Genomic DNA, 19701 nt, shown 5'->3' on the forward strand with positions numbered 1-19701 from the left:
CAAATCCCACTTCCCACCCACACTCTCCAGCTTACATCCTGCAAACCAATAATCACCGCCTCAGAAACACTCATGAAAATCAAAACAGGGCAAACGAGATCAGAATGTATTTTCTGTCGAATAGCGGATAATGTGGCGTCATCTCGGCGTGTGTATGAGGATGATGCGTACATTGCTTTTCATGATATTAGTCCGAGTGCGATTGTGCATTTACTTGTTATACCCAAAATCCATGTGGGGACTGTTCGGAATTTGAGTGTAGAGGATCGGGGGATGGTGACTCGAATGAAAGAGATTGGGCACAACTTAATGGATGAGCGAGGGTTTGGAATGGGGGATCGGAGATTGGGGTTCCATGTCCCACCCTTCACGTCTGTAGGCCATTTACATTTACATGTGATTGGGTTACCCTTTCGGAATTGGTTTAGGAGTTTAAAGTATCCGTTGTGGGGGTGGGCTAGGTGGTATGTTGGTGTGGATCAGGTGGAAGCGAGTTTGGAGAGGGCTCAAGTAAGAGGTGAGATGGGGACGTGGAATTGGAGTTGGTTAAAGCGATGATATTTAAAAGAATGTTATAGAAACAGAATGATTTAGAATATGGTATAATACAAAGGATATGGGAGGGAAATGTTATGGAATTGTAGGTAATGCTGCCCCTATATTCGCCAACCGATCTGCTTGTTCATTGCCAAGAATCCCAGCATGCCCACGAACATATTTCTACCAAGTAAAAAAAAAAACACATGAGCACCCCAAGATCAAAAGACAATCAAAAAACCAAACTTACCAACGTAACCCTCCCCGGATATCCCTCCCGAACCTCCTCCAACCTCACCCACAAATCCTTATTCAACACATCGGTCCCCTTGAACGTCTTCCACCCCCTCTTTTTCCACCCACTCATCCAGTCTTCAATCCCCTGCTTCATATACATACTATCAGAATGCACCACAAGATGCATACCAGGAGGCGCAATCTCAATCGCACGGATAACGGCCAAGAGTTCTGCCCGGTTATTGGTTTGAATGGGACCTGGGAGGCGGGCAGAGGTGTTGAGGGGGTGTGAGGGGCCAAAGTAGATTCCGTAGCCGGCTCGTGCGCGGTTTTGGCCGTTGGAAAGGCAGGAGCCGTCTGTGTAGATGGGTAACATGGGGAGTGTATCGGGTGTATTACCGTCTCGAGTATGTTTGTGGCCGTCTGGGTAGATGGGTGACATGGGGAGTGTGTCGAGTGTATTGGAACTTGATTGAGAGGGTCTCCCTCCATCAATATCGAATGGTATTGTGGCAGTCGGTAATGTTCCAGTCCGTGCAGTAGATTCCCGCCGCGACTTGCGTCCATCTTGACCATCCAACCTTGCCTGAACCGCTTTGCAAGCACCATCCGTACTCGCCCCAATATGAACAATACCAACACCCAAAAACGCCTCCGCCTCCTGCCTAGTCTTGAACCCCTTGAATCGAGATTTAGGAAACCCATCAACCTGGGATCTACATTCCTCCCTATCAAAGTTTTGAGCAAACGATATAGGCGGAGGAGTACATTGAGACTTTTTACCATGTGGTGTATATACCGGGTACACGCCCGGATCGGACGGCATAAAAGCTTTTGCGAGCGGTTTTGGGCATGCGTTTTAATTGGAATCTGATGCGCATGCAACAAAAATGTGTGGATATGAATGTCAAAAACTTCTGAACGAACGAACTGACATTTGATGGACATGGCACACTGTGGATGGCACAGTCATATTCACGTTACGAAAGCATGCCTTTGAATAAACATGTAAGGCATTGGCGAAATAGTTCTTTGTATATGACAAACCAATAAACTTGATCCACCAACACTGCATATAAATATCTTTCAAAATCCAAAACGTATTGGAACACAATTCTACATGAATGGCATCATGTAAGACAACTTTACACATTCCCGTCACCCAAATCTTGAAAATCTGTGCAGAGGTATAAACACTCCCAATACACATATTTGCAACACTGGACCGCATCGGAAACCGAAAAAGTCCATTCTGTTTATAAACAAAGATTATGCTCAAGAAAAAGGATGGGCAATTCGTATCTGTACAATGACGGCAAAAGATACTCATCATATACAAATGGGAGGGGATTTCAAACTGTTTACCATAGACACAGCTTTGACAAGACTATACGTAAAGCGAGTGCAGTGAACAGAATTGAACGAGTGATTTTTCGTGCACGAGCTTTAACGAGATAGTAAACACAAACAAAAAAAAAGTGGATGTGCATACAGGTTTTGCAGTAAAATGGTTGGATGGGGGTTTAACGCAACAGTACCCATTCGTCATGTAAACGACTTGTACGGGTAATGAGTTCGATTGGCAGATGCGGGAAACCCAAAAATCCATTCCAAAACCAAAAAAAAAAAAAAAAAAAAAAAAAAAAAAAAACACAATATTATTCCACACCCTCTTTCGGTTCCACCCCTTCCCCACCATCACCACCACCATCACCACCACCAGCGGACGCCTCCTCATGCACAACATGAGACCGATGAAAATGCTCATGTGGCATCCCCATCGAAAGTGGATTCGACAATGTTTCATCAATATCCTAAAAAAAAACCCACACGCAAAAAAATCAATAAACAGTGATATATACAACTTTGCTTTTAAAAGGGACTTGCCATGGCAGTAACACCCAAACTCCCCGGTCCAAGCATCTCAATATCCTCATTCACAATCGCACGTGTACTAGAAGCTTGTTCCGCCTCATCTTGATCTTCATCATCATCATCTTCTTCTTCGTCTTCTTCATCTTCTTCATCTTCACCCTCCCCTTCTGCATCGGCGTCGGCATCTGCGTCGGCTTCTTCGTGTACTTGTTCTGGGACGTGGTGATCGTCTGTTTCGTTTTCGCCGGGTTGGTCAGTGTCATCGGCTATGGAAGCTGCTAGGGATGTGTGTTCATCTTTTGGGAATGAAGATCGTTTCTTTACTACATAAACAAAGAATTACGTTACAGTTTGTTTGAGCTGTTGCGGCTTTGTTTTTGGGTAGTTTTTCTTTTTTTTTTTTTACCTTTAACATATTTAACGATTTGGATATCGTGTACGGGTGGTTTGGGGAGTACGCCTGGACGTGGACCGAGTGTTGCGAGCATTGGACCCCATTTGGGTGTGACCCGTTGTTTTTCCCTAGAAAGACCAAGTTGAATCACGTAGTTTTGCCATTTGCAAATGTGAATTTGGGCTTTACCATTTGTGTACGGGGGCCCACCATGGGGTTTGTTCTTCGGATTTGAGGGGACGGGGTGTGAGGGTGGGTGTGTTTGTGAGGGGTGTGCCGGTTCGGCTTTGGCGGGTGGACATGGCGATGAGAGGTTTTAGCTTTTTTGATAACGCACCGAAGCGCGCACGCACACACAGGTGTTGGGAAGGGTGGTTGGGATATGAATTTGCCAGCCACTCACGCGACATGTTCTGAACACTCTTTGGCACAACTTGAAAACGCTAGTCTGCTGGTTGCGGACATGTTTTCAAGACCTGCTATACTTTTCCCAATACATTGCTTTTGGCGACAGTTCATCACATCGCACATCCCACCTCCTTTTGCAGACAATTAAGCACAGCTCGCACATCCCGCCTTGACATTGTTGTTGACAAATACACCACTAGAGACTGAGGCCACCACATCTTTTTTTCCAAAATCTTGCCCCATTTAACAATGCAGCTGAATCAATCGACTATTCACCATACTTTCCAAACCCTTCCTCGATACACAACACTCTAATACACATACAGCATGAGGTTTTACAGTATGAGGTTTTTCAGCGCTCAAAAAAGGAGCGAGAGTGGGTATAAACCAAACAAACACACACTAAAACCCATTATCCAAAGCTAGAAGATAACATGTACAATCATGTCCTACTACAACATGTCCTACAACAACAATTAAAAGTCCCAACCCCCAATACCTAAATCGGACAATTCCATGAGGGACATGCCATCATCTTTGCTATACATCGGGAATGGGAGGAAGTGGAACACCCGGCGGAGGCATCAAAGGCGGTAACACCCGATCGCCTTGATCCAACGGCTGCACGCGGGTATCATCCGTATTCCAATATGAATGGGGTTCTTGATAGGGCCGAGCGGGGGCGGGGCGGGAGGTAGAGCGTGGGGGGGTGGTTGTTGTTGTGTGCGGGTCGGCCGCGAGAGGGATCCCGACGTTGTCGGTGTTCATGGCGGTCAACAGAGCGCTCACGGGAGCGTTCAACAGAGCGGGAGGGTCGTTCCACACTCTGCTCAGCGTGATAATCAGCGTAACGCTCTGGATGCCCAACATTCCTCAACGCCTCCAACCACTTGACCATATCCTCCCGACCACTCAACATGACCCTCCACACCCGCTCCACTTTGGTCACTGGAACAAACACGCCATCTCCCAACGTCACTCGGCCCGAGACGTCTAATACCCAGACGCCCTTTTCGGATACCCTTGTTCCACCCGGCGTAACGTCCAAGACAATCGAGGGAAGTTCTGATGAGTGGGGGGTTTTAAAGAGGTAGAGTTTGGGAGGGACGAGGACGGCGTAGCGGGATTTCCAGGGTTTAAAGAGCGAAGACGATTGTTTTTGGACGGGGCCGTGATGGGCGTTGGGAAACGTGGAGAGCGTGCCGAGGGTTTTAGGGGGCGAAAAGGGCGAGGATGAGACGGTGCTGCTGTGGACACTGGAGCGAGAAGAAGAGTGAGCGGCTGACGAGGACGGGCGGGAGGAGGAAGACAGGGAGATGGAGGCCCGGGACGCGGAGCGGGGGGGACGGCTCAAATCAAAGGATTTGGAGAGGCGGGACGTGCGAGAAGAAGAGGAGGAGGAAGAGTGGGTTTGGTGAGAGGCTCTGACTGTGTCAAACGAGGGTGTGCGCATGTGTGTCCAGCCCGCATTGCTGACGCGAACGAGGGCATCCCGGGAGGATCGACGAGCGTGGGCGTCCTGTCCCGTCGAGTCTCTTGAAACAGAGTCTCTCGACACCGAGTCTCTTGCTGACCTGGGCTCGCCATTGTTCGAGTAGGCCGCTCTCCCATTACCCTCCTTTTCATCCTTGTCATCGTCACGGAGCTCGTCCATGCAATCTTCGAGCTCATTCAAGAGACGATCGACGGTCCTCAGGAGGGTAGAGTGCTTGCCCTTTTGCGGATACCCATCGACAAAACCCGAATCGGAGCGAGCATAGGCCTGTTGTTGTTGTTCAACAAGCGTATTGTCTTGTGCATGGTCACCCATTGTCAAGGGCATTCTTGTGTGTATGGCAGGACGATCAGGGCCGTGCGAATCAATGGCAAGCGTTGATGATGATGATGATGATGGGCGGGAGTAGCGGGCCTGTGATTTGCGGTATGGACGAGGATGATGGTGAGGCAGAGATCCTGTCAAGTGATAAAGATGAGGAGGATCGTGTGAGGAGGGTGTCGGGGATGGCAAGGTCCCTGTTGCGCTTGTGGTGGTGGTGGTGGGTGGGTGAGCCAAAGTCGTGGAGTGATAATAATGAGGATGAGGAGGAGGATAATGAGGGTGCAAGTGATGAGAATGCCAAGCAGTAGGAAGAGTGCGAGTGGACTCTGTGGGAGGGGGAGATGTTGTTGTTGGTAAATGTCCCGTTCTAGCAAACGAGCCTTGAAGTGTGTGAGACATTTGCCTGTGTGTGTGTGTAGTGCTGTGCAAAAAACTATATAAAAAAACCAAGAAAACCAAAAAGGTATACTTGCCAAGCAGCAAAGCCCAACAACAAACAACACGGAGGGAGGGAAGGGAGGCGGGAGGAGAGGAGGAGAGGGAGGAGGAATGGCAAGAAACACGGCAGAAACAACACACACACACACACACACACACACGAGTCCAAAAGCATTAAAGTAGAAAAGTGTGAAATTTTCCATAAACAAAAAGACTACTAGTTGGTAAGACAACCTAAAGAGAAAACAAAAGAGAATGGGCGCGAGAACAAACCGCGCGATGAAAATTCAAAACTAGAAATTCTCACTTTTCTCCCAATGGGGATCTCAATGGGAATGATAATAAAAAACATTGTTGTTGAGAATAAAAGGCATGGGAAAGAGTAAGAGAGAGAGATTCAAACATGAACTCGATCACTCTCATTCAAACACAAGAGAGAGTAGAGAGAGAGAGAGAGATTACATACAAGTGAGAGAGAAATAAAACAAGAGAGAAATTCACATAGAGATATCACATGATCTATATATACACTCTTGTAAGAGAAAGAGCATTTCATTCTCACACACACACACACACACACACTTGGCCATTTCATTCTCTCTCTCTCTCTCTCTCTCTCTCTTTCCCTACAAGCGATTGTCCCCAATAGTCAACACTCTCCCACACTCACTATATCTAATATAACCTAAATGGGATAAATAAAAGCCTCTCTTAATTCGCTTCATGATCATTTCATTTACTATATTAGGCAAGTTATATTTCACACTTGAACAAGAGAGAGATAGAGATGAGAGAGGCACACACTGATCACACACTTGTTACTGTACTCGCATTGCACACTTGCTGGAAGGAGAGGAGAGGAGGCGTTTCTCTCTCTGCGCTTTTTCTTTTTTTTCTTCTTCTTGTTTCTTATCTCTCGTGATTGCCGCGATATCGATTTTACATTATTTATTTCTTTTTTTTTATATTCATGTCTTTGTCTTTAGTAGAGGGATCGTCGTCTTTAGAACGCACATTGTCCTCCTCATCACCGTTGGCACGCACACGATCGCAATCGCATCCTACTACTATGCCTAGTACAATGTATCAACAGTATCCACACAACGACGACGACAATGATGACCTCGTAGACGACTATCAGGAGGACGATCCCGACGCCCACTTTGCGTATCTAAAGGATGTACTCGCTGGAACGATTGATCCCCCCGTCGATACGCACTGGATGGAAAAGAGCCATGCCATGCACTCGGTCGATGTCCTCTTGGAACAGATTGATTCTGCTATTCGCGATTTGAATACAGCCATGGACGATGGAGAGGAACAACAGGAAGATGACGACGACGAGTTGGAGAGGAGATTGACGGCCACTTCCACGCGCTCCGCTCCTCGCCCTTTTCCGCATCAGCGCTCTCGGCACGTTTCCGGAGAGGCCGCTGTGGAAGGAGCTGAGCGCACGGGATCCGTAACGATTTGGGACCACAAACGAGCTCACTCGGCCCCCGCTCCTGCTCCCGCTCCTCGTCTCGTCGCCGCCGAGCCAAACACTGTCGATTCCATTGCATCAACAACATCACCATTATCGTCCTTGTCGTCATTATCATCATCTGCCGATCCTCTCATCTTGCATGCAGGCTACCTCCGAAAACTCACCCACTCCCGGCCGCTAGGCTCAAAAACATACCGCCCCCGCTTCCTCGTCCTCACATCCTCCCATCTCTACCTCTTTCGCTCCTCCAACCCCCAAGAAGCCTCCATCACCGCTCTCCCCATCACTCCCACAACAGCCGCCTACGTCTCGGAATCGGGACTCTGGGTCCTCCATGTCCAGTCGCAGGGCATGGACGAGTCTGGGGCATTCGTTACCCGAAATTGGTCCTTGCAATGTGCAGACAAGGAGGAAATGGTTGGGTGGTTGGCAGCATTGCGGACGGCCATTGAACGGCGGCGCATGTCGCTCAAGGGCCGTAGTGACAAGCTACCGGGACTAAATGTCTTGTCGCAGCATGGCCGTGGCATCCTCTTGCAAGAATTGTCGCATCATACGTCGTCCTCGACGCGGCCCGTGGCTGCGTTTGGACAACCTGCCACCTTGTTTGGATCCGGGTACGGACAAACCGGGTACGGGGGACCGCCGACCACGCCCGGATCCAACCCAGACCTCTCTCCCGCCCTCGCCATCCTCGAGGGCCTCGAACGTCTCCACTCGCCCACCTCCCCAACCACCACCAACAGCACCGAACCACGCGACTACTTTACCATCCCCATCACCACCCAACCCTCCACATCCTCATCGCGCGACGATGCTTCCATCAACTCGAGCGACACACCCACCGAAACGAAAAAGGAGAGAAAGGCCCGAGAAAAGATGGAAAAGAAGGAAAAGCTCAAGCTCAAGAAAAAGGATCAAGGGCTATCCTTTGGTGCGGCCATGAGTATGGTGATTTGAGTGGTACCCTTGTTGCATGCCTGCCTGCCTGCCTGGATGCAATCAAAACCAACGTCTCCCTCCACGCCACACTGCCGACGCACACTGCACAAACCCCACGCACGCACGCACGCACGCACGCAAAACACACACACACACACACATACACATACATACATGCCACCCCTCGGTCCCCCTGTGCAGCGTGGACGGTCCGTACCGCCCAATACCGCACCGTACACACTCCCACCAAAATCACTCGTCCACACCGTGTGCGAAACAGGTCAAGACGGGTGGAACAAAGAAAAAAGTGGGATATCGTTGTATGTGTGTGTCAACTAGTTAGGACCTCGTAGAATATAAATGTAATGTCTATGATGGGTTTGTGCACAAGTAAAAAAAAAAAAAAAAAAAAAAAAAAAAACACATGCGTGTGTGTGTGTGCAAGCTATAGGATGGTGAAGAGGGGAAAACAATGTACAGTATGCAATGTATGTGTTTTGAATGGGTTTTATAGATTTTTTTTTTTTAATGTTGATCATTATTTGAATTGTAATTGTCGTTTTTTATTTGATGTTTCAATGTTTTTATAGAGTGTGTGTCGTCCAGTACATAGGCACACCAAAGAAAAAGAGAGACGATAGAATGACTAAAAGATGTTTATGAATGGACAAACGGATATATGGCACTACTAAATGCTAACATGTAAAAACAAAACCCCAATACAAGACGCTATATACATCTCCTCCCTATATCACACAAACATTCACTCTTTGGACGACGCCATAAAATGCTTCAAAAGCTCTTTCCCATACAACCTCCCAACCTCCCCAGCCGTCCTAGGACACTCTACAAACCCCTCCCCAAGCACCCTCCTAGAATTCTCCCCCAAAAACCTCGGCAAAACCACCCTCGTCTGTCTCACATGCCTCACATAGTGGGCAAGAGGCACCATTGGATTCCGGACATTGTTCTGAACTTGGCGCTCAAATTCCTTTTGCCATTCTTCCAAAGGTATGATTTTGCAAGGGGGTACACCGTCTGGGATCATGGATGGGAGATCCGCCCATGTGAACCTGTTCATGAAAGCTCAAGACAACGACACCCATAATGACAAATAAACAAGAACAAAAAAAAAAAAACTCACATTTCGGGATTCGTAATGTGAAAAACGGGGACATGCCATGCTTGTTGACAAGCCCCCAATGCAACAATCAATCCTGCACACCAATCCACGGGTGTCACCGAGAAATGAAAGGGGACATTGGGTGCCATGCCCATTTCGCAAACAGCCAAGACAAACCGCCAGACAAAACTATCCAAAGAAAGAACTAATAACCAAAATCAATACCACAAATAAAAGCCATTTCAACGGAATATGTTAAAACGTTTACCTCCAGTTTGACTACTCCCACCCAACGTCGCAGGTCGAATCACCATGACGGGTACACCCCTCCCCCTCGCCCTCTCACAAAGCACTTCGGCAATCCATTTGGATTGAGCGTACCCCGTAAATGTGCTTTGATCGAGGTCATGGATGTTGTGGGATTCCGAAATGGTTTCCAGGCCCGAAAAGGCAAAGAGCTAATAGTTATTAGTGTTTAGTTTAAAAAGTGTTTTTTTTTTTTATTGTGTTTTGAGAAGAGTGAGAGACAACGTACGTTTGTGGATGAAATGTATTGAACGGCTTTAAGGCGATATGTCGTCGCAAGACACAAAATTTCTTTGGTGCTGGTACTGTTGACAGAGAGACTTGCATACGGTTTCAAATGATCCGCCTGTTAAAACACAAAATGAATCAATGATTGTTATTTTCTCGGCAATTACGCATTTTCCAAAGAAACTTACCACACCCGCAGCATGCACGATCCATTCCACACTCTGAACAGCCCATTCCCAATCCTCAAAACTCATTCCAAGCCGTTCACGACAACACTCTCCCAAAATAATCTTTATCCGATCCTTCCACTCGGGTTTCCACACCAGAGCTTGTTCACAAGCGTTTTGGATTCGGTCTAGACCTTGTTGGGGTGTCGATGCACGAACGAGACATGCGATCGTGGCTTTTGGGAATCGATCAAAGAGGGCAGAGAGGATGGAACGACCCAGGAAGCCTGTTGCGCCTGTTAGGAAAATGGTGGGTTCCGTCGTGTGTATCCCCTTATAAATGAGATCTCCTGCGGAAATGGATGTATCGTCCAAAGCGTCGACTTGAGAAATGCAATTAAAGGTCGTATCAGTTATCAAAGCAAGTTTCCGTTCATCAGATCGTTGCGAATCGACACCGTTCAATGTGGTCGCTTTCTTGGCCGCAGCAACATTGGCTAAATCCCTCAACGCCCGAACCGATACCGGTCCCAATAACTGAAGCTGCGATACATGAACGCCCAACTCTGATTCCAAAACCCCACTCAACCGACTCGCAGATAAAGAATCCAACCCAAGTGAACTGAGATGAACCGTATCCTCCACAGTCGATACATCCACATTCAGGATTTTTGTAATGAGCTTTCCAACCGGATCCTCGGTTGTAGATTCTTTATCATGGTCCTTGTCATCTACATGCGTCACGAGATGTGCGATACTCGTTTGATTCGCTTGTGATATCCCATAACTAATCTTCCAATTCAACTCGGGGATCACATACGGGACATGTTGTGAACGTCCCGTTAGCGTTCTTGCCACTGCTTCCTCAATTTGTTGGCACAGTTCACTCGATGTACACGCCAACGCGTCCAGGACTTGAAGTGCCGCACTGTTTTTCGAGGCACGTAATGCGGCAAAGACGCCAATATCGGATATGGCGGGTACGGCAAAGGAAATGACGTTAGAGTAATCACGAGCGTATCGGTCAAAAAAGCTTTGAGCAGCGTTATAATTCGATTGACCGGGATTAAAAAACAAGGCAGCCGTTGACGAAAACAGGAATAGGAAATCCAATTGGTGGATTGGCACGACGTTTTCGAGCGTTGCGAGTGCCCCGATTTTGGATTTGTTGACTGTTTCGAACTTTTCCGGTGTCATGTTTACAAAGAGGTCGTCGGCCAATACCACCGACATGAGAAAAATCCCACCAAGAGGTCCCACTGCATTCGCGGCTTCCACGACTTTTTTCATGGCGTGTTCGTCGCATGCATCCGCAGCCATGAATCGAACGTTAGCACCCCTATAGTGCTCATCCCCAATAAAACTCTCAATCGTCAACCGATCGACTCGATCAACTACACCCCTCCGCCCCGTTAAAATCACATTCCGCGCCCCATTCGCAAACAGACTGACAGCAAGTCGCGGCCCAAGACCTCCACATCCACCCACCAGTATATACGATTTCCGAGGATCGAATAACGGACGTGGTCGATACATCCTCATCACACCTGGTTGCCCACTCAAATCCACGACAATTTTCCCGATATGTTTCCCGGATTCCATGAGTCGGTATGCCTCTTTCAACCCCTCAACCCCACTAAACCCGTGACAATAGAGCAATTTAAATGGCGTACGATTGTGTTGGGATAGAACGGTATCGAGAAGCTGACTCATGGATTCGGGTTGGAATTTACTAAGAGACCCGAGTTCAACCGCAATGTAGGATGTGGCTTTTGCGAAATGGGACATGGAGATGGGTGTACCGGATAATGCGTCGCGTTTGGAAATGTCAATAAAGCGGCCGAGAGGGGCGAGCATGGCTTTTTTTGAAAGAGGTTGAGGAGAGGTCAAGAAACGACTAAGCGAAACTGATGGAAAAAAACTTACCACACCCGGCTTGTAAAGCCGTCCCTTGCAACGAATTCAGCACAACATCAAACCCCATTCGCCCTCGTTTCGCCAACCACGCTTGCCCCTCCCTCACCCACGTCTCTGTAGACCTCGACGTACTCATGGCCTCAAACTCGACTCCCAACTCGTCATGAAGAAACTCTCGTTTCTCTTTTGACCCGACCGTACAAAACACTTGACAACCCACTCGCCTCGCTACTTGAATAGCAGATACCCCAACACCCCCCGCCGCCGAATGAATTAAAATCGTTTCACCGGGTCGTATACGAGCTTTTTCCATTAGGCAATACCAAACCGTTCCATACGCAATCGGGACCGCCGAAGCTTCCATCATGGTCATCGTATCTGGTATTTTCGAGACCAACCACTCTAAAGTAACGGCTACGGATCCTTCTCGGGATAGCCCCGTGGTACCCATGACACGATCCCCAACAACGACTCGCGAAACACTCGACCCAACACTGCTCACCACCCCCGCGAATTCGGATAACCGGTCGGTATCAGGTAACAACCCCGAAGCCGATAACACGTTTTTGAAATTCAATGCAACGGCTTGAACACGGATTTGAACGTCATGTTCATGTAAGGGTGGTGGGAAATACCGATGAGGAACCAACGCATTGATCCCCATTTCACCCGATTTTAAATCCAGTACCCACTCTCCACTCGTTTTTTCGTTCGTTAATGACGGAACACGCACAATTCTACGTGAATACACGTTTGATCCGCGTATATACGTAAAAGGCTCCACTCCACCCCGTTTCTCAACATCCATTAAACAGTCCAACCAGTCTTGCTTTATATTCGCAGGTGTGTTGGGTTCGAATATGATTGCGTAGCAAGTGAGGTTTGGGTACTCGTTTGTTAGTGTTGCTGAGAGGGCTGTTCCCATGGCTCCTGTCGGTGTATCCTCTGTTAGGATCCAGAGCGTGCCGGTTGGGTTTTGGCCGAGGTCTTTTATAGCGTGCACTAGGTCCATTTCGGTTCCGGGTGTATAGTGGTATACGAGTGTTGTTGGGGTGAGTAAATAGAGGGGTGGGTGTGGAGTTTCAATGTGTGGACGCTTTCTGGGTGCCATCCACAATTGTGCGTTTTCGTTTTCTTTTGATGTTGGCGTTCCGTTCATCTTTGTCAAGTCTCCTTGGCCGAAACCACCAAGCTCATGTCCTTTATCATCCAGAGTTGACCCGTTCGTTCCATTCATCTTGAACCCTTCCACAACACCATTCTCATGTGAAGACCCATCCGAAGAAAGTGTCTCAAAATCACTCCCATCCGACTCGGATTCCACATTGGGTACCTCTCTATACCCAAAACAAGAACTCGTCGGATCCCGTTGTGCGGAAACAAAGAGGTGTGGACCGACGGATTCGAGAATGTGGGGATGGATAAAGGGGGTTGTTGTGAGGGTTGTTTTGTAGTGGGTTGGAGTGTGGAGAGGGGTTGGTGTGTTGATGAACATTTCGGCTTAAGAAAGAAAGAGAGATTTAGGGGGTGAAATGTGATTAAAAGATATGAAAGAAGGAGAAACGGTACCGAGTAAGGGAAACCGAGTCTTGAGCGTCGTGGGATTCAAATCGGACGTAAAGATGTATCCACCGGGTACCTTTCCAAAATATTCAAGAAAACAGTTAGGAAAACAAGCACGAATATGAATTGAACAATAAACTTACCAATAACCCAAGAACAACACCAAACCCCTCACCATCCAAAAACTTTAACACATCCACCCCAACCACCACATCAAAACTCGCCACCCGACACCTCGACTCACCCTCCACACCCGCCCTCACATCAATCCTATCCATCCCATTGGACCGTCCGAGATTCACACCAACGATATCAAAATGCATGTGTGGATGCGCGGTGATCATGTCGGACCAGTTTAGACGGCGTTTATGGATGTAGAGGTCCAAAATGCGCAAAACGCGGCGGTTGTGGGTTTTTGAAATGAGGTTGTGAAGGGTTTTTTTGTAGTGGGTTTCGAGGGGGGTGATGAATACTGGGATTTGATCTTGAGAAAAGAAAATGTAAAGTATGTGAGTTAAGAATACGCCAGAAAAATAAAAGTAAAAAAAAAAAAAAAAAAAACTTACATATCCGATCCAAAAGCTTCTCCTTGCCCAACCCCTCCTTTTTAACTCTCTCCAAAACCTCCCTAACGGCCTCCTCCCCCTCTCTTCCATGTCCACGCACATCCATCCTCTTATCATCCCACGAACCATCCACTTTAGCACTCAAAAACCGTGGCTCCCACACAGCCGTATAAGCATCCTGAACTTTTCTTGCTTTACGAACCATATGCGAGATCTTGCCTTCAACGACCACAAGCATTTCCAAAGTATCCGCGTCGAATAGGTAGATATTTTGGATGGAGATCCGGTTCGTGTTACTGATATCCTTTGAGTGGATCAATATGCGTTTTGCGGATCGGATTTGGTCGTTGGTGGATGTTAGGGATATATAGTTGATTTCGGAGGGCATGTAGGTGTCGACGAGGGTTCGGGTGCCGGTAAATGGGAGCTACCATCATAAACAGGTGGAGTTGTCAGTTGCAAAACCCAAATATTTTGGACGTGGAAAAAGGAAACGTACCGACATGCCCCATCCCGTTTGACACGCACAATCAAGTATCGCCGGATGAAGTACCATCCCCTTTGCATGCGTATTCCAAAGCTCATCCGACACCTCCACAAAAGCAATAAAATCCTTCTCCCGGGTAGAGGACCCCCGAATCTCGGTAATCATGGCAAAAACTCCCGAATACTCTGCACCCGTCCCAGCAATAATGGAATAAAACCTCTGCCCATCCATAACGAGATCAAAATCGGTCATGAAATCTTGTCCGAGATGTTCGAGCGCGGTTTGAGGTGTATGCACTGATTCCATGACAAACTGTCCTGTTGCATGGACGGTATCCAACACCACACCCGAATCATTCACGACATTTTTGGACGAACTGCAGAATTCCCATTCGTTGTTGATACCCGTTTCACGGAACCCGACGTATTTGGGGGGATCATGCTCGGAAAGCATCAACGCGCGTTGAATACGGACGTTACGGAGTGTTCGGGCGCCGTGTTCGAGAGCGGCTTCAATGTACCCCGTCCCAGGGAAAATAACGGCTTTTGAAATGGTGTGGCCTGTTACCCATGGGTGGGTTTGGGGGCTCATGCGAAAGAGGGGGGCGCAGAGGGGTTTGGGAGGGGGTCGAGTGCGTCTGTAGGTGCTTATAGGACATTCTTTATGTTCGACAATCTTTAATGGATGAGTGTTTTGAGTGACTTTTAGAGTGTATGCGTTTTTTGGTTTACTTACTGTTTTTTGGAATGGGTAGCTGACGGGTTTCTTTAATAGCATGTCGTGGCCCATTGGGACGTCGTATCCAGCGAGTCCAGTCAGTACACGCAAATTAATATTGCGCACACCGGCGACGAGGAGTTTCCCAACTATTGTATGTGTGCATATATTCAATCAGAAAAAATAAAATCAACTCTTGGTTCGCAAAAACTTGAACTCACCTGTGTCCAAAAACTGCGTATCCTCCACAGGATCATTCACACCTTGTCCAGTTTTCGGATTCGGCCTCCGAGCACACGCAGCCACCACCGCAGGTTGCACGTTCACGGACGCAGCAATTTCCCCAATATACCCTTGCAAAACGGGATGCGGCGCCATTTCAATCACACACAATGATGAAGCGTTACCTTCCTCTTTGTGCTCTTCAAACAGGGCTTTGATCGCATTAGCAAATAAAACGGGTTTACGGATATTATCCCAGCAGTAGGCCGTGTCGAGGGGTTGGTTCTTTGGATGGAGCCTGCCGTGAACGGTGGAAATGAAACGTGTTGTAGGGACATTGCGTGAGCTGTTGAGGACCGGTAAGACGGCTTTTTGGAAGGCTGCAGAGCAAATGTCGACTAGCGGGGAGTGGTAGGCACCACCCACTCGGAGTTGTCGTGCGAAAATGCCTTGGGATTCGGCTTGTTGGACGAGCTGAGGTGGAGTAATAGACAATAACAAGATATGAGTGGGTTTTGGATACAAGGCATACGAAAAGCAAATAGATTCACTTGTTTTTGTTTATCTCTTACCTTGACAATCAAATCCTCATTCCCCGATACTGAAACAGCCTTGACAGAGTTCACAGCACTAATCCACAACCCTCGAACACCACCTCCATCCCGGTCCCCACTCAAAATTTTTTCAATCATCTCATTGGCTTGAACTTCATCACATCCCAAAGCCGCCATACCGCCTTGTGAATTCTCCACCATTTTCAACGCCTTGGCACGCGCTACTGCTAAATGCACCGCTTTGTGACGATTGATTGCACCGGACGCATACATGGCCGCGATTTCGCCGACACTGTGTCCCAATACCACGGAGGCTGCGACATTTAAGCTTTTCCAGAGGTCGTAGAGGGCGATTTGGAAGATGACGATCGAGAGAACTACGGCTTCAACAGGCCACGATGCGTCAGGCCCAGTGGGGAGGGTACACTCGTACGAATCAAACATGCCGTATTTTTTGATAAAGGAGCCAAAACCTATTGACTGCAGTACACCATCGGAAGCAAGAACCGAATCACGAAATGCTTTGAACCGGTAAAGGAATCTGCGGCCCATTTGGGGGTACTGAGGACCTTGCCCGGAGAACACAAACGCAATGAACGGGTCGCTCGTAAATAACGGTGCGGCGGGTTTTGAGAATGCTTGTTCAAGTTGACTAGTACCGGATGCAGGGATGACGGCGTACGAAAGGAACGGGTGCCCACGAGCTCGGTCTCCGAATACCCTAGAAATCACCACTCGCTCACGCGGGTCCGTTGCTTCCTCCAGAAACTCGCAAACATTTTCCACAACTCTTCCCACCGACCGCGCAGAAAGTGCACCCACTGCAATCAGGATAGAATCCTTATCATCGATATCCATAATCGGAAACCGATCACCACCATGCGGCATACGCTCCAAAACAGCATGCGCATTCGCACCACCAAACCCAAACGAACTAACACTCGCAACATACATCCCATCTTGAGTTGTTTTCCATTTCGGAATCGGCTCTGGGTCAGTTTGAACCCGGATGCGAAAATCGGACCAGTGGATCTGGGGATTCGGTGTGCTGAAATGGATCCCCGGGAGAATCACGCCCGAGTCGAGGATCAGTGCGGCTTTGATGAGACCTACGAGTCCTGAGGCGGTTTCCAAATGACCCACGTTGGTTTTTACAGAGCCGATACTGCGAGACTTGATCAACACATTGCGAACTTGGGGATATGTAGAAAAGGAAACTCACCTTAGGATATCCTCTTTGGGTCGATTTTGTGAAAACACTTGTCCGAGTGTGTTGACTTCAATCGGGTCACCAACGGGGGTACCCGTTCCATGGCACTCTACGAAAAAGGCATCGGTAGGATCACGGCCTGCATCCTTGTACCTATATCCATATCAAAAATAACTCGTATCAGATCAAAGAAACCAAACTCATCATGAATAAAAGTGCATTACATACGCTTGAAGTGTCGCATCCATCTGCATCTTGGCATCCGGCATCGTCAAACTCAATCCCCTCCCATTAGCATTAACAGCACTCCCAGTAAGAACCGCATAAACATGATCACCCTCCTTCATCGCCGCATCCAGTCGTTTGAGAATAACCACCACACAACCCTCACCACGTACATAACCATCCGCAGCTGCATCGAACGCATGACAACATCCAGTTGGGGAGAGGGTCCCGAGTTTACTGAATCCTTGCGATGCCTGTGGGGTGAGCATGATGCTGATACCGGCTACTACGGCTTGGTCACAGTCTCCAGCGAAAATGGCGTTCCGTGCAGTATGCATCGCTGAGAGACCACCTGAACACGCAGTGTCGACAAAGATGGAGGGTCCACGGAGGTCAAAGATGAAGGAAACGCGGTTCGGTTGCATAGACAGGGCGGTGCCGGTTGCTTTGTTCATAAAACGAAAAGAAGTGAGCAAGATAGTTTCGCCAGAGTACGAAAAAAAAGAATACATGTACTTACAAGTATAATGAGACAAATCATACTCGTCCGACTGGATACTACGCCCCTCAAAAGATCCAGCAACAAACACGCCAGTCTTTGTACCCCTGTACTTGACACCAGCGTCTTCAAATGCCTGAAGCGTCGTCTGAAGCAGCATATACTGTAGGAAACGTGAGAAAAGGAAGAATGGATTGTAAGCGGGTGACGAAGGCTTTTTGGAATTTCGCAATGGTTTGTATTGCACCTGGTGGACATCGAGTTCCCTGGCTTCGTTGGGCGAGACTCCAAAATCTAAAGCTGTGTAGCAACAGGGAAGAAAAAGTATTAGATTCCAAATACATAGTGTACATAAAAAGAGGAATTAGGATTCCGTACCATCAAATTCCCGATACTCATCAAGAAAGCCAGCCAAATCCGTGACAATCTTTGCCGGTTCTTTACCAGGACCAGTATACGTCTCCGCATTCCATCTATCAGCAGGCACACGCGAGATCCCAGACCGCTTCGAATGAAGGAGGTTGTAGAATTCCTGTTTGTTGTTGGCGCCGGGAAGACGGAGGCCGATGCCGATGATGGCGAGGTGTCGGTCGTTGGACGACATGTTTTGGGCGTTACTTTTGTTTGGATTTAAATGTGGAATAAGGTGTTGGAATTGTATATAGGTAGACTTGATGGGCTAGTGTAGACTTGATAGAAAAGCACTGAGCCAGAAGAGGACCTACCCAATAATGGAGGGGGGAAATGACCTACCTACGACCGACTTTAAATAAACCAGTCCATCAAGACTTGCTCTACAGAATGTCAGCAGACAAACTCTGTCAAGTCCTCCACATGGGCTGCAGAGCACACACCAGCACGCAAACTACCCTTTACCTATTAGGTTCATAATTCTCTATTTGCAGTAAATCGCGCATATCGTTCGTAGGGTAAACCGAGGCTTTTCCCGCACCTTAAACGTTTTCTATCAGCGGCTTGTCCCGTTCGCGCCAGCTCCCAAGATCGGGATACAGGCAAGGCGGTTATCGTTTCCTTTTCGCAGCCTGTCCTTTGCAGCGTGGGTGGCATGTTAGGACCGCTGAAGGGAATAATAATGGTCACTACAATGGAAACGTGCGCGACCACCAACTACAAGAGTGACGCATACATTGCTCTTGCGCAAAAGAGAGCTGTCTCTCGTCCAGGTTTTACGACTGGCCAGAGTTTTTTGGTGAATCGGCGATACGCGCAAAGCCCGGCACGAGGGAAGGGAGTACACGACTGTCAACCTGGGACTGTCAAGCATGGCTCCAACGGGAAGATAACCGCCATGAACAACCTCCGTTTCACATGAATCCTCCATTCTACTGAAAATCCCATGTTTGAAAAAAGAAAAAGAAAAAAAGATGGAAAATCAAAGGACACTGCGGTTGAAGTCTACCCCTCAACATGGAATGACAGCACCCCACGCGTCTCTCGTCCACCTGCGCGGATGCGCGGAGGGAAACGGCAGCCGAATGTGGGGGAAATGCACCAAGGTACCGTTTATGCGGGCGACATCGAATAAGGGACATGACCGAATAGCAGTCAAAAGTCTAAAATGTATTTTTCTACGTGTCAAGTTTTTGACCAGATATCAAGATACAGGAGAATATGAACGCATTTCTCACACAAAGTTCAAGAAATACGGGAACCAGATTGTTGTTTAACCCAGTCCTTTGATACAACTTGCTGTCGTCGCTTGTACGGATCTGCTATTAGGACATGCAACCGCAGATCATTTACGTAATCAGTCCAACGCG

General features: G+C 48.0%; 5 protein-coding genes across 5 annotated transcripts; 1 reads left to right on the top strand and 4 right to left on the bottom strand.

Moving 5' to 3' along the window:
- Positions 1-2425: 2425 nt before the first annotated feature.
- On the bottom strand, positions 2426-3387 carry SPPG_01288 (uncharacterized protein). The gene is made up of 4 exons (XM_016749611.1): positions 3233-3387; positions 3056-3171; positions 2662-2972; positions 2426-2588 (listed from the first exon to the last, which is right to left on the bottom strand). The coding sequence occupies exons 1-4, from the start codon at positions 3343-3345 to the stop codon at positions 2433-2435; spliced, it is 696 nt and encodes a 231-aa protein (XP_016611870.1). The 5' UTR covers positions 3346-3387; the 3' UTR covers positions 2426-2432.
- A 148-nt stretch (positions 3388-3535) lies between these two features.
- On the bottom strand, positions 3536-5910 carry SPPG_01289 (uncharacterized protein). Its single transcript, XM_016749612.1, has one exon. It carries the CDS (start codon positions 5667-5669, stop codon positions 4086-4088), a length of 1584 nt encoding a protein of 527 aa, XP_016611871.1. The 5' UTR covers positions 5670-5910; the 3' UTR covers positions 3536-4085.
- Positions 5911-6510: 600 nt separating this feature from the next.
- Positions 6511-8967, top strand: SPPG_01290 (uncharacterized protein). The gene has a single exon (XM_016749613.1). It carries the CDS (start codon positions 6679-6681, stop codon positions 8152-8154), a length of 1476 nt encoding a protein of 491 aa, XP_016611872.1. The 5' UTR covers positions 6511-6678; the 3' UTR covers positions 8155-8967.
- SPPG_08921 (thioester reductase domain-containing protein) lies at positions 8802-12043 on the bottom strand. Its single transcript, XM_016757070.1, has 5 exons — positions 9982-12043; positions 9795-9911; positions 9528-9717; positions 9281-9464; positions 8802-9209 (listed from the first exon to the last, which is right to left on the bottom strand). The coding sequence occupies exons 1-5, from the start codon at positions 11815-11817 to the stop codon at positions 8900-8902; spliced, it is 2637 nt and encodes an 878-aa protein (XP_016611873.1). The 5' UTR covers positions 11818-12043; the 3' UTR covers positions 8802-8899.
- Positions 12044-14439: 2396 nt separating this feature from the next.
- On the bottom strand, positions 14440-18524 carry SPPG_08922 (uncharacterized protein; the record flags this gene model as incomplete). Its single annotated transcript, XM_016757071.1, has 8 exons — positions 14440-15359; positions 15432-15906; positions 16005-17151; positions 17209-17349; positions 17425-17866; positions 17942-18083; positions 18168-18220; positions 18299-18524. The coding sequence occupies 8 exons, from the start codon at positions 18522-18524 to the stop codon at positions 14440-14442; spliced, it is 3546 nt and encodes a 1181-aa protein (XP_016611874.1).
- Positions 18525-19701: the final 1177 nt, after the last annotated feature.

Source organism: Spizellomyces punctatus (genome assembly GCF_000182565.1).
Source record: "Spizellomyces punctatus DAOM BR117 chromosome Unknown supercont1.2, whole genome shotgun sequence".
Taxonomy (NCBI): Eukaryota; Fungi; Chytridiomycota; class Chytridiomycetes; order Spizellomycetales; family Spizellomycetaceae; genus Spizellomyces; species Spizellomyces punctatus.

Bases quoted from the DNA above. Each gene is read 5' to 3' on its own strand.
- SPPG_01288 (XM_016749611.1), bottom strand. From the start codon at position 3,345: ATGTCCACCCGCCAAAGCCGAACCGGCACACCCCTCACAAACACACCC. The intron at 2,973-3,055 runs GTAAAAAAAAAA...TTGTTTATGTAG, and splicing joins AATCGTTAAATATGTTAAAG to TAAAGAAACGATCTTCATTC. The intron at 2,589-2,661 runs GCAAGTCCCTTT...GTTTTTTTTTAG, and splicing joins GTTTGGGTGTTACTGCCATG to GATATTGATGAAACATTGTC.
- SPPG_01289 (XM_016749612.1), bottom strand. From the start codon at position 5,669: ATGTCTCACACACTTCAAGGCTCGTTTGCTAGAACGGGACATTTACCA.
- SPPG_01290 (XM_016749613.1), top strand. From the start codon at position 6,679: ATGTCTTTGTCTTTAGTAGAGGGATCGTCGTCTTTAGAACGCACATTG.
- SPPG_08921 (XM_016757070.1), bottom strand. From the start codon at position 11,817: ATGCTCGCCCCTCTCGGCCGCTTTATTGACATTTCCAAACGCGACGCA. The intron at 9,912-9,981 runs GTAAGTTTCTTT...GTGTTTTAACAG, and splicing joins TCGTGCATGCTGCGGGTGTG to GCGGATCATTTGAAACCGTA. The intron at 9,465-9,527 runs GTAAACGTTTTA...TTTGGTTATTAG, and splicing joins TGGGAGTAGTCAAACTGGAG to TTCTTTCTTTGGATAGTTTT.